The sequence below is a fragment of the Symsagittifera roscoffensis genome, chromosome 3, assembly GCF_963678635.1.
Source record: "Symsagittifera roscoffensis chromosome 3, txSymRosc1.1, whole genome shotgun sequence".
Lineage (NCBI taxonomy): Eukaryota > Metazoa > Xenacoelomorpha > Acoela > Convolutidae > Symsagittifera > Symsagittifera roscoffensis.
The window spans coordinates 81,067,704-81,087,768 of record NC_087064.1 but is presented as its reverse complement, the minus strand read 5'-3'; the positions used below and the strand labels follow the sequence as shown (position 1 = coordinate 81,087,768).

The 20,065-nt window shown below is 36.3% G+C and overlaps 1 protein-coding gene across 1 annotated transcript; it reads right to left on the bottom strand.

Annotated features, from left to right (window-relative positions):
• Positions 1 to 6,826: 6,826 nt before the first annotated feature.
• Positions 6,827 to 8,716, bottom strand: LOC134841876 (uncharacterized). Its single transcript, XM_063857925.1, has 2 exons — positions 8,614 to 8,716; positions 6,827 to 8,301 (listed from the first exon to the last, which is right to left on the bottom strand). Exons 1-2 carry the CDS (start codon positions 8,663 to 8,665, stop codon positions 6,920 to 6,922), a joined length of 1,434 nt encoding a protein of 477 aa, XP_063713995.1. The 5' UTR covers positions 8,666 to 8,716; the 3' UTR covers positions 6,827 to 6,919.
• Positions 8,717 to 20,065: the final 11,349 nt, after the last annotated feature.

The following is a 20,065-nucleotide window of genomic DNA, read 5'->3' as shown; positions in this document are numbered from 1 at the left end:
AGTTTTTCAAGCAGGTTATTATTAGGAGAAAAAACCCGAACTTTACATTTCGAAACTAAGAAAGATAGCTTCTTGCTGATGCAACAACCAACAACTTTTTACTTATTGTTTGGAATAAGTTCTTTTTTTTATTTTTTCAAAAACCATTTTAGCCGAATCTCTAAAAAAAAATTCATACTGCTGCTTGCAAAAACTTTCTTAGATAACTTCCAGTAAGCAAAAAGCCTCCAATTTTGAACCTTATGTCACCCCAAAATTTATTAGCTTTTTCGAGAATGTTTTATTTCAAATGAGATGTTTACCATCGAGAAGATACGATATCAAAACTTAACCTGATCTTCCTCTGAGTCCATATTGCACTTATTTTCTGTTTAAGCTACTCTAAAGTTTTTTGATCTTTAAAATCAAAACTTTTTAGGATTACTATAGCAAGACTTTTTTTCAGTTGCTTTTAGCAGAGCAAGTGCGCCTTGTCTTTTCTTTAGAAGTTTAAAAATTCATTTGCATCAACTTTAAAACAAAATTTTCAGAGTATTAACTGGAACTTTTGAACAAACTACCGGGTTGATAAAAATTAAGATCAAGATCTTTCTCATTGCCAACTTTGCAAATTTGCAACTTTTTTATGTGGGTTTCAAAATTCAAATTGAAACAGTTACACGAAAATTTCTGATGACTGGAGAAACAAAAAAACCCATTTTGTAATAAACAGCAACATGACAAGTACCATTTTTGCAAAAGTTTGGAAGTTTGGCTGTGTTTTTTTTTCATTTTTGCGAGCTTTCGTTTGAGAAATGGAACATGTACCCTGAAATGTTCCGACGTTTTTTTTTGCGGCACCATGTTTTGTTTAAGCATGATCTCAGCCTTAATGAAAAAAACGAAACTTTTGAGCATCAATTTTTGAGTTTTTTTAAAATGTTTCTCATCACCTAGACTATGCTTTGAACGTTTCATTCCACAGGTAGATAAACTTTTTATCACAATTTTTACGATAGTTTCTTGTCAGCATGATAATTAATATTTTAATATTTAGTTTCTAGCTTGCCTCAATTTTACAATGTGTTCTTGTAATATTTAGCTAGTTGTATTTCATTTAAAAAATCAATAACACAGGGTGATATTTTTATCAATCAATCTGATGGATCTGACTTTAAATTTTTAGTCAATTTTTTTTGTAAAAAAGAGAAAATTTTTCTTTTTTTTTTCAAACTTTTTCGATTTCAAAGTTTTTATACCTCTTGAAACAATTGCTTACGCCGAATCCCGGCACAATGAACTTTCCAGTTACAGCACAGTGAGCTTACCAGCGTCAAAACTCTCGTTGTTTTTGCTAAAAATTCGTTGAGGGCGCAACATATGACTTTATAAGCATAATCCGGTTTCGTGCAACTCATCAGTTTCTTTTTGTTCAACAACTTTATGATATTTTTCGACTTTTTCAGATTAATTACGGCAGCCCTGAATAGTACAACGTAATTTTGCATCAAGCTCCCAAGATCCATAAATTGTAGTCAATTTTTGTTAATCTGCGGCAGAAAAAATTTGATGTAACGTAGATGATATTTTTTTGGTGTATCGTTTACGTATGTCACTTTAGTTGTTTTACCAGAATTTATGAACTCTTTTTTTTGAATTTAAGTTAAACAGTCCCCAGAAAAACATTTGGGTGATCGTTTCAAGACTCTCCTTCTTAGGCACATCCTGATACGTCTTGGTAAAACAGCAATTTTCCCTCGGGTCACCTCCTTGATGTTGTATTTTTTTGCCAGATAAAGCAACTCGTTATCCAATATGTATAAAAAAAACATCTTTCACCGTAAGTTAATTTTTTTTCAAGATAGCAACCATTCCGGAAACTCATAGTCTGAAACATCGTTTTGAAGCCAATTTTCAATTTGAAAATTTAATTCTCAATGCGAGAAAAGATTTTGGCCAAAAAATGAACCGATCATTGAATTCAAATCAATTATTTTTCTCAAACGCTTCTAATGCTTTACTCAACATTTCTATTCACCGGTTATTCATTTTTATCTGTGTTCTCACTAAACTTTAAAAGACACAATTGATCAAAACAACCGATAGCACTCTTCGATAACTCTTTGAGACAACCTGATAGATATGAATTTTAGTCATTTTTTGTAGAAAATTATCCTACAATCATCGTTAAAACCAATGTTGAATTTCTGAATTTCGTCTTGTTTAATTGTCCGGGCTTTCTTCTTTTTAAATTTTGTCTTTTTTAAATATCTGGGTTTCTCTTTTTTTAAAAACTTCCTCTTTATTCTTTTTTGTTGTTAACTGTCCGGGTTTTTTCCTTTTAAAATTTTCACAAAACATCTTTGCAATTAGTTTATTATATTAAACTGGCTAAAATAACGGAACTTTCACTGGAAAATCTTGCTTTTTCAGTTTTTTTGACAGATAAAGCGCCTCCTCATCTACCGGCTATCAACATTTTTTTGTGTTCTGTCAATATTTTTTCTAAATATCGTTTCTTGAATGAATCGATATTTCAATTTGATTTTTCTTTAAAGCAATCTGATAAATTTTAAATTGAACTGCTGTCAATTTATATTTTATTTAATTTCATTTATTAAGATGCACCGATCGTTCACAGCAAATAAATTGTTTTCTCGAATGCTTCCAATGTTTTCATCAACTGTTAAGTTCACCGGTTATTCACTTTTAATGATGGTTTTTACGATACTTTTAGAAAAGATGACAGGTCTGAATCTTTTTGCAACTAACTTAATCTTTTGAATTGCAATTATAATGCATTATTTACACGAAAGGCGATCTTGCTCAAAAAAACTTTTTGACAGATAAAGCACCTCATGTTTTGGCGCAAAGATGCTCCGATCGTTCAATTCAATTAAACTTTTTTTTCAAGTGCTTCCAATATTTTCATCATCAGTTAAGTTCACCGGTTATTCAAATTTTATGAGTGTTTTTACGATACTTTTAGACAGTATGATCGATCTGAATCTTTTTTCGAACAATCTTGATCTTTTGAATCGGCAATTCTAATGCATTTTTTACCCGATAGGCTCTTGCTCAATAAACTTGCTCAATAAATTTTTTGACAGATAACGCACGTCACGTTTTGGCGCAAATTTGCATCGATCGTTCAATTCAATTAAACTTTTTTTTCAAGTGCTTCCAATATTTTCATCATCAGTTAAGTTCACCGGTTATTCAAATTTTATGAGTGTTTTTACGATACTTTTAGACAGTATGATCGATCTGAATCTTTTTTCGAACAATCTTGATCTTTTGAATCGGCAATTCTAATGCATTATTTACCCGATAGGCTCTTGCTCAATAAACTTGCTCAATAAATTTTTTGACAGATAACGCACGTCACGTTTTGGCGCAAGTTTGCATCGATCGTTCAATTCAATTAAATTTTTTTTCTCGAGTGCTTCCAATGTTTTCATCAACAGTTAAGTTCACCGGTTATTCACATTTGATGAGTGCTTTTACGATACTTTTAGTCAAGATGATAGATCTGAATTTTTTTTGATGATGGCAAAATGATAATTTTGCTGGTGAACTACAAAGTTCATGGGCTATTCTGCCGCAGCCATATTTTACCGATTGAATCAAAAATGGAAAACAAAACTTTGCATATCTGAATAGAATAGAAACTACTATTTTTAAAAAATTTGTCTAACGCCCAAAAAAATATTTCTTCATAATTGTGCTCACAATTGTCAAACGATTAAAAGAAAATCTTTAATGTGCTATTTAGACTAATGAACAGTTTGCCATTACTTTTGTAAAAGAAGTTTACTGACACGTTAAAAAATTTTTAGATTAGGCGAAAAAACTATTGGAAAACCTTTACTGGAATTGAGCTCAAAGTTATGTTTCAAACGCTTGAATCAGTATTTTTAATCATTAATTGCATCAAAAAACTTATTATCAATATTATTTTTGATAACTTTCACTGACGTTTGTGAAAATTCTTGAGCCAAAAAACCGCTGATCAAGTATTATTAATTGATTCTTGCAAATTGTACGCTGGTAATTGGCACTGAAATTCTGGTTTTAGTCCATACAGTGCCATAGAAAAACTTAAGAAACAAAATCGAGTCTTTCAAAATTTAATATTTCAGAAAAATAATTTTGACAAAAAAAAAATAAGTTAAGCATCTATTGATAAAAATATAAGCTCCATAATATCATTTGAAACAGGTTAAGCTGAGTAAATGAAGAAAAAAGTGGCACACTAGCTGACTAAATTTTGGAAAAATTAAAAAAAATGGTGAAAATTTGATATTTTGATTGTCAAAAGCATCAAACTACCCTTAATTATCCATCGGCAAGCTCAGTTTTCTAAAAAAAAAATTAAATAACTTTGAACTAAAAGAACCAACAAAAACTTTTAAAAAAAGAAGAAGAACATAGTTGAAACTTTTAGCCACGCTTTGAAAGTGTAAGCAAAAAGTTAGCGCCGCCCAAAAATGTTTAAATTTTTTTTTGATAAAATATCGCTAAAAAAACTATTCAGTTTTAAGTACAATGTAGAGATGTTAACAACAACCAAACAGTGCATTTTCATATCCTACAGTAAGCATTCAGCTATGAAACAAACTGAAGCCTATATACCGTTCTCATGCCAGACCCTTTTGACCAAAATTTATAATAAAAAACAAGTCAAGTATCTGGCTCAATACATCCTTGTCAAGGGTTGTGAGTAAAATAGAGTGCAGTAACCAACACTATCGCAAAATAAAAGTGTAACAAACACTATCGCAAAAAAATCCATGAACAAACACTAGTGTTATAATACATCCATGTCGAGGATTATGAGTAAAATAAAGTGCAGTAATAAAAACTATCGCGAAATGGACTGTACTTCTATACTGAAGTTGTTTTTTGTTATTTATTTTTTCGCTCGCTTTATATATGTCATTGAAAAAAATGGTCTGAGTCGCACATCGCAAACATACGCAAAAAACGTCCATCTGTGTTTCAAACATCTGCCTTTCAACTCCTCACTAAATTTTACAAAAAAAGTAAGAATTTCTATTTGCTCAGCGTGATTTTCAACCCTTGAATGTATGCTTTTTGGGTATCACTTGATGATCGAAAAATTGATTGACCAGTCATACTTTTAAGATGTTATTTAAAATTTCATCAAAAATGCTCATTTTAAACGTGAAAGTGATTAAAACAAACCATCTCAAGCCTACTTACTTAATCTGTCACTTTCTTCGAAGTTGAACAAAAACAAACATGAGCAAGAAACACAAGACGAAATCATATGAGCTAATTATTTGATTTAATTTGACTAACGGGATAAAATCTTCTAAAATAATAAAGAGATTGTTAAGTCCATTTATTACAAACTGATTATAGCCTAAAGGTAACATTTTTGACTCTGAGCCCGGAAGATGGGTTCGATTCCCGGTCCTAGCCTGATACTTGGATCATCAAATTAATAGATTTCAAAGCAAGGGTTTGGTCCAAGGGGTATCTGAGGCAGGGGAAAGGGTGCGACAGAAAAAGGGAGGGGGTTAAGATGAAAAAAAAACATGAGAAATGAATTTAAAAAATTAATGAATTTGGTTTAAGTAATTTTGATTTTCAATTTTCATGGAGACATGTTGGTTTAACAGTAACAAACTGTTCTTTCGTCCCGATAGATTTTGTTCTGTCCCCGCAGTGGCCACTTTTTCAATTTTTTGTCTCAAATAACCAAAATATATTTACTTTCATTGTAAACTACAAATTTTGTAAAGTTTGCAGGGTAGACTTCGAACAGATCAGCTGATCTCGTTATCTCTTCTGTTCAAGGGTTGCTTACTTTCAGTATGTTGTTTGTCGTGTTGTGTATACTTTTGGATAAAATAAGTCTTCTTTTTTTCTTCTTCTGCTTCCTTTTTCCCCCTTTACTAGTTGTCTTGTATTCGAATACCTTAACTAATCATTTTTATCATCAGATATTTTTGAAGCTTGAAAACTGTCTTCTTTTGTATTTTCACTTTGATTACGAGTGCAAAACATTTTTTTATTCTAGAGTAAATGTCGTTTGTAGTTAAAACTCTTTTAGCCGTAATTAGACCTGCAAAAAAAATAATTTTCTAGCATAAAAAAGCTGTTTGAAATATTTGCGAATAAGACTTAACTACTATTTCAGATCAGAGCTATTTTTCATTGTTAGATACATATATCCATATTCATAGTCCTAATTCACTTTTACAACTGCAGTTTTAAATTATTGAACAGATTTTTCACGTTTAAAGCTACCTTAATCTATGTGAGTGAAAAAACATGAGCTGAAAAAAAACTTTAAGAAGTTCAATAAAAAAATTTTTTTCGTTTTGTTTTTGGTGAAATCACTATAGTCGAAACATTCTTGTTTTATTTACAATGGAGGGTCATGGTGGAGGGGTTATGCGTCCGTTTCACGATCAGAAGGTTGGTGGTTCGAAGCCAAACATGATCCGTGCTCATTGGTTGAAAATGAGGGATGATTTTATCCAGCTCAAAAAAATGCATATAGTTCCTAACCAGAGGGCAACCGCGGTTTTCCGCAAAGAGTTGAAAGACTCCTTATTTGCTGTTATTTAATTTTTTTAATGTATTTTTTACAAACATGATTTGGGAGAAATGTTACGCCTATTAAGATCAACTTTAACTTCATATATAATGCTGCTAATCGCAGGATGGAGAAACACGTAGGAAACAAGTTGTAAAAAAAACTTGTTCACTTTGGAAGTCACTAATCGCTGGCAGATTTGTAAACGAGTTTCTGACGGTTTTAATTTCTCTCAGTCATAATGATTTATTCTTTAAGAACTATGATAAAAGGGAATAGAAAACATAATTGAATTTCATTTACAATTTTGTTGATCGTGTATCATTACACTCTAGTGATTATGACGCAATGATTCGAATTTATAGAAATCTAGGCGATTGGGGGTAATGGCTTTGCATTTTTAGCCGGCTGAATTGGATTTATAATCTCATTAACAGAAATCGCGTTTTTCGATTTGAGTTTGTTGACTGGCAGCAGCATTGATTCCGTTAGGTGCTGTGCATAAGTTGTGCTTTGTTTCTGTGTGCGTCGTGGACCCTGTTTAACCCGCCCTCCCTCGCGCACAGTCACGCCCGCAACAACGTCCATTGATTCGATGAGAGGCGGTGGAACAGGCGCTACGCCATTAGACGCCGCCCGATCGTAAGTCAACTGCTGCTCGTTTCTAAACTCTTGCGTCTGTTTCTTCTTCGGTTCGCTGGCGTCAAACTTGGCGCTTGCCTTTTTAGACGGCTTTGGGGGACTAGGTCCGGTAGCGATCGGATTGTACTTTCCAGTTCGCATCGCAACCAGACGTTGTTGAGCTGCTTCAACTTCCGGATCCACGATTGAGAAGTTTGTTTTAACCTGAATCGGGGCAATATTTTCGACCACGGCTCTACTATCGACTATAACAACGTTAACATCCTTGACAGGGGCCTCGCCAAGCCCCGGAGGTCGCCCCGCTTGGGCTTTCAGTGCTTGTTGCATCTTTGCGGGCATTTCACTTGACGTCATTCTGTCGGTCGCATCGGCATTTTCGTTTTGCACCGTCTGCTGCAGAAGTCGCAATTCTGTCTCGAAGATCGTTTCACTCATTCTTGACACACCAGCTGAGCCTATGGGTCCCCTTTTGGGCTTAAATTTCGTCTTTCGTTTCTTCGGTGGACCCGTGTTATCTTCAGTTTTCTCGGGTTTGCCTTGTTCTGGTTTTTCGGTTTGGGTATTGATTGCCGACTCCTCGCTTGTTTTGGCTTCGTTCGTGATTTCTTCTTGTGCTTCGTTTTCTGGATATTCAGCGTCCTTCATCTGGTTGGTTCCAGAGTCCACTGCAGATTCCTCGCCTTTGACACTTCTTCCAGTTGTTCTTGCAAGTGATTCGGTATCTTCGTTTCCAAAAACAGTGCAAGGAACGGCTCCGACTGCCCAGGAGTCGAACGCGACAGCTTCTGCCTCGTCATCTTCCGCCCAACAAGAATCCAAGAGTTGCTCAGTTTCTCCACAGTCGCGCTCTAAATATCTCAACTCGACTATTTCAAGAAGAGCTTCTCGCGCTGTTTCGACTGTAAAAGGAAGAAGTTGTCTTTCTATGTATTTTTGGTAACAATGATGCATAGTATCATGGAGCATTTCTTCGAGGATTCGGGAGCAAAACGCTTCATTTTCCTCTTCCACGACAAGCTGATGCCAGTCATTCTCGGAAAATTTTCCAGCTACAATTTCAGTTGTTGTGCTCAACGCGGCAACTGAGTCCTTACTTGTTGCGGCTCCAGCTGACAAACAACACAACAAATAAATACATCACAATACCTGAGTTTCATTAATAAAAACATTGCCATAATATGAATATAATTCAAGACGTCAAAAAAAATTTGATGATGATGACCAGATTCAACTCCAATAAGGTTTTGAAATACAATTTTAAGAGTTTTTATTTGCTTATACCGTACTTATAGATAGTAAACTAAGCCTTGTCTCACTGCGAATCTGCAGATCAAAATTCGCGAAAAATAAATTCACAGCAAATAAGATTATTTTTGAATCTTAGCGATAAAATCACAAACATGGCAACTGATTTGACTAACCTTTGTCTTTGTCCCTCGATTTATCAGCTCTCGATTTTACCCGTGATGTCATGTTGTCTCAAAAAACTATTATCAAAACTATCATCGCATCTGAAATTAATTTTCCTATTAATGAGGAGCCAATCTTTACACAGAGGCGAAGCAGAGTTTCGTACCACTTGTAATCAAATTAATTAATTTTCCTATTAGTAATGAAATTAATTTTCCTATTAGTAAAGAGACAATCTTTACACAGAGGCGAAGCAGAGTTTTGTACCACTTGCAATCGTACCACTTGCAATTAAAGCAGACAAAAATTGAGACGAAAACCGCTATGTTGAAAAAAGTTTTAAGAAACGTCGAAAAAATTAGATCTACCCAAATTTGCTTATATTTGTCTCAATTTGATTTGAATAAAATTCTTTTATAAAAAAAAATTGTCAACTAAGCTAATTGAAAGTAAAATATGCCTCAAAACAAAGCTTACGAATCGGCAACAAAGACGTCAATTTTGAGCAGGCACCTGTTGAACCAAAATGAAATTTTTCCATGAAAACTGAAAAAAAAACAATAAACTACCCCCCGCAAAAGACTCACAAGCATAAAAAATTTGTTTCGCTCATCCAACGACGCACTATGATGCTACTAAACCGATTAGGTATAAACCGGAAAACTTTTACGCCAAAAAAAACAAAAAAAAAACAGAAATTATAACGAGCCGGAGTTGGTGAACTTGAAACCAACATTAAAAAAACATTGAAAAGAACGAACAACTGAAATGAAAACCTGCTCAAAAATTGTAAATTGTCTGTTAGTTGATGGAAAAGCAGATTTGAAAAAAATATATTCAGTGATTTTGATTTAAAAAAAGTTGTTACAAGAAAAAGCCTTCGTTCCGTATTGATAACGCTTGGTAATCGCCAGCATATTAATCGCATGCGTAACAATTCCGTGCACAATTATTGATTGTGCAAAAATCTTTTTTTTTGTTTAAAAAAATTTATAGTAAATACTTTCCAATGAATTTAAAATAAAATTCGGCAAAAACCTTGTAAATTAAACACCTTCACTAATGGGGCTTTTGAAATGACATTTAGAAATTTAGAAGACAGAGTCCGTGCTATGGCAACTAAGCCGACAAACAATAAACAGAATGACGATAGTCTGGAAAAGCCGAAAACTTTTAATTTTTATTTTAAAAAAACAGGTCCCGGTCGGATTCGTAGCAAGGCTTTTCAAACAAGTGCGTTACCTCTACGTCAGATGCACTGGAAGCTTGATTGATTTTAATTTATTATGAAGCAAATTGAAACACTTGTAACATTTTCACGACCAAACTCTTGTGAACAAAGTTCTTCACAAAAAAAGTCTAGTACCAGGTTGCAACGCCCTTGCTTATCGCAATGATAACAAGAATAGCCGATAGCTGTTCTGAAAAAAGCTGATAGCAAATTGAAAAAATCGAAAAGAAAAAAGTTGGAAATTTTTGTCTAAATTTCATAATATTTTCTAAATCCAGTTGCTCTGAAAGTAGTAAAGAATATTCCGATCACAACTAAATAGCAGAAAATTTTACGATCACACTTTCTTGCACAAAAGAATATATTCAAAAAATGTTGTATATTCTTTGAATTTTTGTGTATTCCTTGGGTGGAAATGGGTGGGGTGGGGGGAGGATAACTTTTCGTTTAAAACAAGAACATCTTCTAAAGCCAAAATTAGTCTAACTATCAAAAATAACTTTTTTGAATACTTCTAAGGTTGTAAATCACTATATTATAATGTGGTGGTTCAAATAACTAAAAAGTTGAAAATAAACAGAGGCGAAGCGAAGCGTCGCATTAGCTGCGACCCAGAACTACAAAAGTACAAAAAAAATTTCATACTTCAGAATTTCAGAAATTTCTCAATAAGAAATCCAAGCTACTTAGCAGAATACCATTACTAATACCAGCAAACGAAAGTAAAATTGACCCAAAAAAAAACAAGATGCAAACTCTCAAAACTTGGTTACTGCGGTAACTCAACACACGGTAACTCAACACGATGCGGTTACTCAACACACCTTAAGAGTGACCTCAACACTCCAATTGCACCCTATCTATCTTATCATCCAGAGCCATAAAAAGAGCAATCGGTAGAAAATGTGGGTCCGCTGCTTCAGTTTTGCCGCTACAGAGCCTGCCTACTTGAAGAGCCGCTATCACCATGGCCGAACATAAAAGAAAAAAAAAATGTTTTTTTTTCTCTCTCTCTCTCTCTCCCTCTCCCGGTCTGTGAATCTATATCTTTATCTACCTCTATCTCTATCTTTTTCAATCTATCTATCTCTCTTACATAATCGATCTCTGCAATTAAATCTGAAGCTCGAAATAGAGACAGGTATAGCTACAACACAGTCACAACCTGCGATACTACCAGCATATCCTGACAAACTAGCCGACAGAAACTAAGACAAAAGTCATTAAATCGAAAAACTTATTTGAACATAAATGACAAAAACTACATTCCTAAATTTTCATAAATTGGCCTTGAATGAAGTTCAATTTGAGGAAAAGATGTTAACACCGAAACACAATTGCCAGCTATGAATTAACCTTAGTACACAAATTAATAAGCGTTTATCAGTGAAAAAATACTTCGGTATACACACATACAAACACGCTCACACATTAAACTCAATTAGGTTTCTCAAATGACGCTTCCGTCTTATTATTGAACCACCGCCCCAAGCCTAGTAACCAAAATGTGGTCCCTCAAAACTGCTATCTTTTTTACTGGCGGTTATATTTTGATGGGGGCAACAACGGTTGAGACCTCAAATGACGGAATATGAAGCCACTTTTTTGAGATAAAACAAGTATTAAACAAACAAAGATAGCCGGTTACAGTGCAATTAGCACAGAATGTTCCGACCACAGTTTTAGAAAAAATACAAAAAAAGTTTTTTCAAATTGGTGTCGTTTTTTCTGTATGTTGTGATAAAAAATCTGAACGGAAAAAAAGAACTTGGGCATATTTGAGAGTCATAGTAAAACAGGTCAACTGGAAAACAGTTTTTGAAAAACGAAGACTAGAAAAAACGAAAAAAAAAATTAAAAATTTAAAAAAAAAATCAAATTTTTTTGCAGAATTTTTTTGAATTTTCAAGTTTTTGATTCCCAAAATAGCGCTAAAAAACTTTAAAACCTACCTTTCTTTCCAGTAAAACTAAGTTTTCACGGCTTAAATTAAGCTTTTTTTTGTGAGAGTCCTTGATTCAGCCACTGGACTGCGGAAATTGATGGCGTTAGAGAGTTTATGCATTCGGAGAAGACGACCGACCATCAATACACGCGATGAGTACCGGAGCCGCCCCTTCAGTTACGTGTTCTAAGTAAACCACTCCATTGAGAGTAACAACTTGTGTTACAGCTTGCTGTACTTCTAACTTTTGATGTGTATATCTTTTTAACTATTTTTATATTTTTTGTAAATACCATTATTTTTCAGGCTATGTTTTAACTAATGATGAACTTTCTGTTCGAAAAGCTTTTTAACACAACATTCAACATTGTTTTTGCTCTTTACAATAAGCTTAAATAAGCTATTGTTAATCTACACAGTCACCTTATCAGCTCGAAATTAGACCAAAAATCAAAAAATTCAAACCGGTTTTTCTCGACACTAAAAATGTTCAAAATTTTTAATGCATTTCGAATCACGACTGAAGAAGCTTTAATATGATATATCACTCGACCTATTCCAATGATTTTTGTGTAATCTGATTTTGCATGGAAATAAAAAAACTAAAACACCCGAATACAAAGTTCCTCCCCACTTTCAATGGTTGGAACAATAAGGCGCATTATCTCTTTGATCGATAAAAAGTGGAAATTATACAAAATATTAGCTCATAAACTTACAAACTACAAAGAAAAATCAAAATGTCCTTCACATATAATAACACTTGATTAAGTTAGAAGAAAAGACCATAATGTGGAAAATAATAAACTAACAAAAAAGAAGACAAAAGATAGTCCGGACAATTAACTTTTTTCAAGAAATTTTTTAATAGCAAAACGTGCAGCTCCTGGCTGGAGTCAAACCACAGTCTCTGTCGTACGCAGCAGCATTTGCATTATCTCTGCGTCAAACAAGCAGAATTAGAAGCTAAAACTTGATATGCTAATGAAGTTAAATGATGACAATTCTGCGAACAAAGATAATGGCGGGAAAAAGTCTGGTCAGCGGTAGCAACGCCATTGATAATCGCAAGGGTTTTAATATGAGATTACATGGTTTTTACTGCATGACTGCGCTAAAAAAGAAGTCGCAGACAAAATATACTGGCTCTTCTAACACTTCCCGAATGTAGTTTGCGTTCAGAGGATACTTGTCTTCCGATATTAGTTTTTTTCTTTTTTTTTATTTCCACACAAAATCAGGAACCATAAACTGTAATCGGAGTGCGTCGAGTGATATATCTTATTAAAGCTCTTTCAGTTCGACCGATATTGGAAAAAAAAACAATTTCTCAGTGCCTGGAAAACCCGTTTGAAATTTTTGATTTTGGTCTATCTTCAAGCAAATAAGATGAAACAGCAGGCACAGTCTTTAGTTCTTCCACCAAAAACATTTGCAACAAAAAAATGATTGTAATGCGGGAAGTGACTTACCATATTACAACCATTTCAGTCGAGATTCGAACAACATCAAAAAATTCGAAAAGCTGTCCCTGTGTTGAGAAAAACTTGGTTGAAATTTTTGAGTTTTCGTCTGATAACGAGCGAGTAATACAAGCGAGCATGCTTAGAAAGATAAGCCATGAAACTTTTCTCCAGTAAAAAGGTGTTTGAATTTTTTTATGCCATTTTTGTAATACAAATTTTTAAAAATAATAATTTTATGAATTAAAAAAATTTCTGATTCTGACTCAGATTTTTTTTTATCTGTTGGAGGAAACCAAAGATGAGCCGAATGATTAAATGGTCATCAAAATTGATGGTGATTTTGACAGTTTAACCAAGTTTACACCATTAGCAAAATAACACAAGGGCGTGAACACAAATTATAAAAAGACGAATGTTAAAAAAAAAGATCTTCTAATATAAGTTTGGTTTTGAATTTCTGGCCATCATCTGAGATATGGCATCCTAAGGCATGAAGCTCTTAAAATTTTGAGCAATGGTTCACAATTTCTACATCACGGCAACGCATGAAGTAGAACTCATAAACAACTGCTCCAAATAGGCTTATGCAAAAAAGGCAGGCAACAGTGCATTTTTTTCAGACACAGAGCTTATACCATTGAAAAATCTGAAAAGGAAGTCGTATACAGAAATGAGCTGAAAACGGGAGCCCTCTTTGTGAAAAGCCGTCAGGACCAAAGGAACAACAACATTATTAGGTTTTTCATCTCTGCCAGTGAAGTCTCTCCGAGGAATGCTATGAAGTCATCGGAAAAAACTCTTTGCTTTAAATTTAAAAGGACTAAGAGTGTGATCAATCTTCAAGCTTTTACAAAAACGGAAAAAAAAGAGCAAAAAAATTTGCATCTGTAATTAGTGCAACAAAAAAATAATGCAGCGAGTAAAAGCTTCCAAAAATTTTCACAAGATGTTAGATGAAGAAAAAGATTTCCATTAACAAAACAAGATAATTGCAGAAAGATAACCTTTAGGAAATTACACTTGACCTCAAGAAATTTTATTTATGTGTAAAATATGAAATGGGTTCGTCGAGCAATAACTTTTTAAAGTAAAATCATGGCATTTTGATTCAAAACTTGATACGAAAATTTACAAAAAACAAATCACATCGAATGAGCCTTCATATGAAAAAAAACGCACGTGCAATATAGTTGTTTTTTGCCTGATTTCTACATTTTAAAAAAGAAAAATCTAATGTACGGGTGAAGGTTTTTTTTTGCGCCCCACGACTAAAACTAAGCCATGATTCAACAACAACTGTCGGAATCTCAGCTACTAACTAATCATGTTGTTTCGGTTATTCGTGGTGCATATTCAAAATCATCGACGTCATGGAAAATCAACTCGCAAACATTTGTGTCATGGGAAGTATGGAAGATGAGAAATACAAATTGCTCCTTCTGATATAAACTATAAGGAAATGTAAGACTTCAGCAACAAACCAGGATACCCGGTATCCGGTAAAAATAATGTCAATTGAACAAATATGATAATATTTGTTGTACATATTGATTATGAAACTCTTAACTAAACAAATCTAATTTACAATTTGCAAAAAAAAAAAAAAAAAACTAATCATGAAGTGCTGATTGAAACGAAGACAAAAACGCGCTAGAAGCAAACAAATCGACTGAAGAAACAAAACAAATTCAAATAATCAAAATCATCCCCCATTCTCGAAAGAAATTGTCAAGTCAGCTGAAAATCTGGCGCAGGCGTATCAAAGTTGTGCTTCCGATATACTGAAACATTTCCCCGGAACAATGCAACAGAAGATGACAATCTCAAAAACAATAACTGTGACAAAAGACGACACCGCAAACTTCATACACTAACAGATATTGCTCCCCCGGAAGCTGAGCAAATTATAACCAGCATCAAAAGCGAAGGAAACACTCTACTTAACAGGACGGTTGTTTTTTACCATGGGATGCTTTCCAAGGTCCCATAGACCCAAGAACATTTACCCTGAACAAGCCAAAATCAAATTGTCGCGTTTGCCTTATGTATGCAACGTGTCGATGTAAAACTGATTCTCGAATTACGGAAAACCCTATATTCTAACGTGAGACCTGTATCGTAGCTGAACCTGGTCAGTATATTTATTAGGAAGAGCATTTTTAGTAACAGTCGCCTACTTAAGTCACATATGAGGTTAAAGAAAAATAGGCCCTATAACCATTGGCTCGAGAGTCAGGGACACTATCTCTTGTGCTTTTCTACCTCAAGCGTTCGGGGCCAATTCGGTTCACTTTCGACATGAGACTAAAACCTTTGTTACAGCTTAAAGGCCACTACCAAAATACAACCCCACTCAAGAAAATAAGAACGTCCCCATACTTAGGTCTCAAAATACCTAAAACACGCGAACGCCGTTAAAAACAGGGTCGGAAACTTACGTACATTTACTTTTTATTTGACAGTGGACCTTTGATCCATTTCAGGTGGATCAACCTAAAAACTCTCCCTAACTCAACATAACAATATAAAACACACTCAAGAAACTTAAATTGGGTACTCACATACTAGCAGCACCTCTAGAATTGAGTAACTAAATTAATAAGTAACTCTAGCATAAATGGGGTAATCAAGTTTAACTCAAGAAGTTTTGAATAAGTCAGTTTTAAATCGAGGGACAAGTTTTGGTTCTGGACCATTCGGAGAGTTCGGTTGTCCAACTTTCCACCGAAGGTTCACTCTGGTTCACTTCTAATATATCTCTTCTTTACTCGCGATCACTCTGCCTTCTGTTTCGAATAAGACAGCTCTACTCTCGTTCGAATTATGTATCGGAAATTGTGAATAGCAACTTCCCGCTGCTACCCGCTGTAACATTCGCCCAAATACTACACAGTGACGGAGCGTAGAAAAAGTACCTATCAACGACTGGCAGGCGTCAGTTTCCTTAATTCTACTCTTTTTTCACCGTCTCGACCTTGCCAGTTGATTTTCTGGTCTGTTTAGGGCTAAGTGAAGAGTTACTATTTTTAGGCCATCAGTCAAACGACTTTTGATCAGCTTTCGTTTACATGCGAACACAACCACATAGCTGAGTCTCGGATTCTCAGACTACGTGATTGCTATTAAAAACACTGCTCAAATACCCTATTTTTTTTATATTTTTGGTGACAGTTCTTTTTTAAATCCATTGGAGCTGGATTGACCCTTTCCTCTTCCTAGCTACTCATATATTTGAATATCAAACAATACCGGTGTCAATTCAAAGTTTTATGGCATCAGAGTAGCTAAAAAGTTAGTTTACTACAGTCTTTAACCATATATCAGTCTCTGGGGGGCCGAGCCTCCGCCTCCGTGTTTTCCTCCAGATAACGTCGTTATCACTACCAATTTGTGGCACGGGAAGGTACTGCTCTCCACTGCTTCCCCACTAAAGCCTCCCTTCTCACTAATTTCTTCTGCAAAGGGTCTTATCGTGCGTGATCGTCACGATAAGAGGCTTCGTGTTTTTATCGTTCTCGTGCGACTGTTTTTCACTATGTTTGCTGTGGTTCTGACTTTTTCACCTTTTTCAGTCAAAATGGCCGTTTTTTTTATTTCTGAGAAATATTCGTTAGACAATAGAAACTTTGAAAAATTGAAACTTCCAGAATATTTCTACCCTCCTTCGCAGCAATTTTTCGTCAATAAGGCCTTTAATCGTTTTCTCGTGTTTCGCCGGAAGGTTGCGCTGTGTCAATCTGGCAGAATGGCACATACTCCCCTGTTAGTCCCCATCAATGTCCCTATTGATCGCATAACTCCGGGTTATCGTCAAGTAGTATTCCAGTTCTCTATAATCACCCTTACAAATCGCATTAGAAAAGGAAATTTATCTACTCCACCTCAACTCACTAGGGGTCACAAATGGCATCGTACTACATCTCACTGCTTTTCAACATTTTCACAAAATTTGCACCATGAGGAGTGTCCTAGATAAAATTTCTTTTCTGACTACGTCATCTTTTTAAAACTTCTTTTCGCTCTTGCTGATTGAAAAACTTGGGACGTGGCACGGCCACGCAACCGTTAAAATTAACTTAACGTCACTCACCAAGTATAATCAATTATATATGCTCTCATCCTCCATATTGCACTAAGAAACTCTGTGGCTAGGAAAGTTATCGAGGTACTCACCCTCTTTGAGCGAGCTTACCCAAACTTGCCAGGTCGCCACACAGTGAACACGTGTCTTACACAGGTTAAAAACATCGGTCGTGTTTAAATAGGTAAATACACTCACCTATGTTCTATATATATATATACATAAGTAGCACAACTAAAACTTTCTTTCAACAATTTCAACATTTGCAACAATTTTCAAAGTTTGGTCTGACCAAACAAAATCAGTACAAAAAATTTAACAATTCCAATAATCAAACTTGGTTGATTAGTATCAGTTTTAACGCACAAAGACAATCAAGTTTTTCTCCTTCTCTCTTTACTCCTCACACTTCTTCCTCGTCACATCTTCGTCTATCCATTTCTTCTCCATCCTGTTCTTCAGTTTCACTGTCTTTTAGAACTTTTTCCAACATGTCCATGGAGTTGCGGGCAGTCCCCCATCTCTTCTGCTCTAACAGCTTCGGTTTACAACAAGGTAGCAAGTATACATTCACCTTTTGTTCCCGGTTCCTGCAAAATCTGTTGTGAAGAAACAGGCTCACATTCCGTTCTAGGTGAGCTCGTAAGACCTCTCTCTTTTCAGTTTCCGTAACACAAGGCGCTCCAGCTACCCGCTTCACCGCCGTGGTAACAGCGTTTCTGTGCTTTAAGAATGCTCTTTTATAGGCTCCCAGTCCTATATCTAGCTGGAAGGATTGATAGGCTTACGTGTTCCTAGACACATGACGCTTCGCGCGTTCATACATCCATGATGTCATTTCTGCACGGAACCAAGGCATCAATCTTTGCCTCGATCGACCATATTCTTTCAATGGCTTTGGGTATTCTCAGAATCCTGCAGGTGGTTCTGAAAAGAACTAGGTTGCGGTTCATCTTTACGTTGCTTAGCTAATTAGGTGTCGGCACGGCCGTATCCTGTTCACTTGTGCCCGCGTTGGCCTCCAACCATCTCACCGCCAGCATGACACTAACCACCACGACCGACACTTGTTAATTTTGATCGTACAATCCCGTGGAGTATAACTCCTCCACGTCCCATACTAACACCAGATTCCCGCGTTTGGGGTACGATAACGTCTGCGCCAGGTAGTGACAAGGATACTCCCCATGGGTCATTACTGTTCCTTCGGGTCCGATACCCTGAGGCTCCCAGCAACGGTTCCACTTCCATCATTATTCTATGCACATCTTCCTTTTCTTCTATGGTGGGGAGTTCAGTGGGTAGCGCTCCACTCGCTTTCTGCTTCTGGAATTCACTCACATTACCTTCGTTCAACCTCATGAACTCTTCCCCCAGTAAGTCTTGCAGCTTGCCTTCAGATCTCATCGGGACGGCCCGAATGATCTTTGCCAATAAGTCATACGACCTTTCTGACATTCTGGCCAACCTCAGGCACTTTGGCACAGAGAAGAGTTGGTCAACCAACACCTGCTGTGTCCTCGCGTCCATCACCACCTTGTGCGTAGGATACCTACTATTGCAATATGGTGCGGAGCCCGAACCCACCAGATATTTCGAGCCAGTAGGTCTATGATAGGCCTCACTATCCTTCAAATTCATTTCACTTTCCAGAGCTTCTCGCCAGCCTCCAATCTTTTGCTCTGTCTGCAGTGCTCCAGGGAATACTTCCACACTGAAGGACGTCACTAGCCCATGGGCACGCTCTAGGCGCTCCACTGATTCTATCGAGCTCGTCATGCTGCAAAATCCCAAGGCAGTGATCAAGTTTACTTTCGTTACACCTTGACAGTCCGCGATCAACTCCATTCCACTCTTATCCGACATGCTCAACCTCCCATACAGTTGTGCCAATTGGCGATGCTGCTCGCTCAGCGTAATCAAGCAATGTTCCGAGTTGCACACATGTCCGTCCATTCCGCCATTTAGGGCTAGACAAGTACCCTTTCTCAGCCAGTCACTCGATGGGCTTCCTTCGGATGGTTCCGTGGATGGGTTGTTCTTCTGCTTAGTTACTCTCATGGCCAGCAAATGGTGTATCATGGCCAGATAGTGTAAACTCGCGTCATCATCCAAGTCCAACGTAATATCTGCCATCATATCCCAGATTAAACCGGCGTTTGAATGTGGACACCAAGAAGGCTTCATGAGTTTCCACATGGTTACTAAGCTGGTTTTCAAGGGACCGTCCCAAGAACCACAATCAAAACTCACTTGCCCCTTCAGCTCGGGAACCGAGGGTTCGACCACCCGTTCTTCCAAAACAATTCCCAGCTTGGGTTGTTCCATCATCAACATGCCAATTTCCTTGACCCGCTCAACCCAGAAATCAAGTACCACAACTTGCTCGTAGTCAAAATCCGCTTCCCTGGCTTCCTCATTCACAATGGGATTATATGCTATTCCTGGTGTACCAGACAAATATTGGAACGACCTCAACTTCCCCAGTGTTGCATAGTCCTTCTGTCCCCTAACTGCTTTAATTAACTCCCGGCTCACTTTCAACTCTTTGTTGGAAAACCTTCTCACTTCTTCCAACCTGCGGTAGCTCTCCATGTCGTTCGACTTTGTTTGGTATGGCCAGCGGCATGTCCTGATATAGCTCCAGGAGTGCCCTCAGGAAGTTTCGTTCACCGTCAACTCTCCCTTGCCGAATGGTTTTTATGCATTCTACCAACACAGGAGTGGGGATAAGATCCAC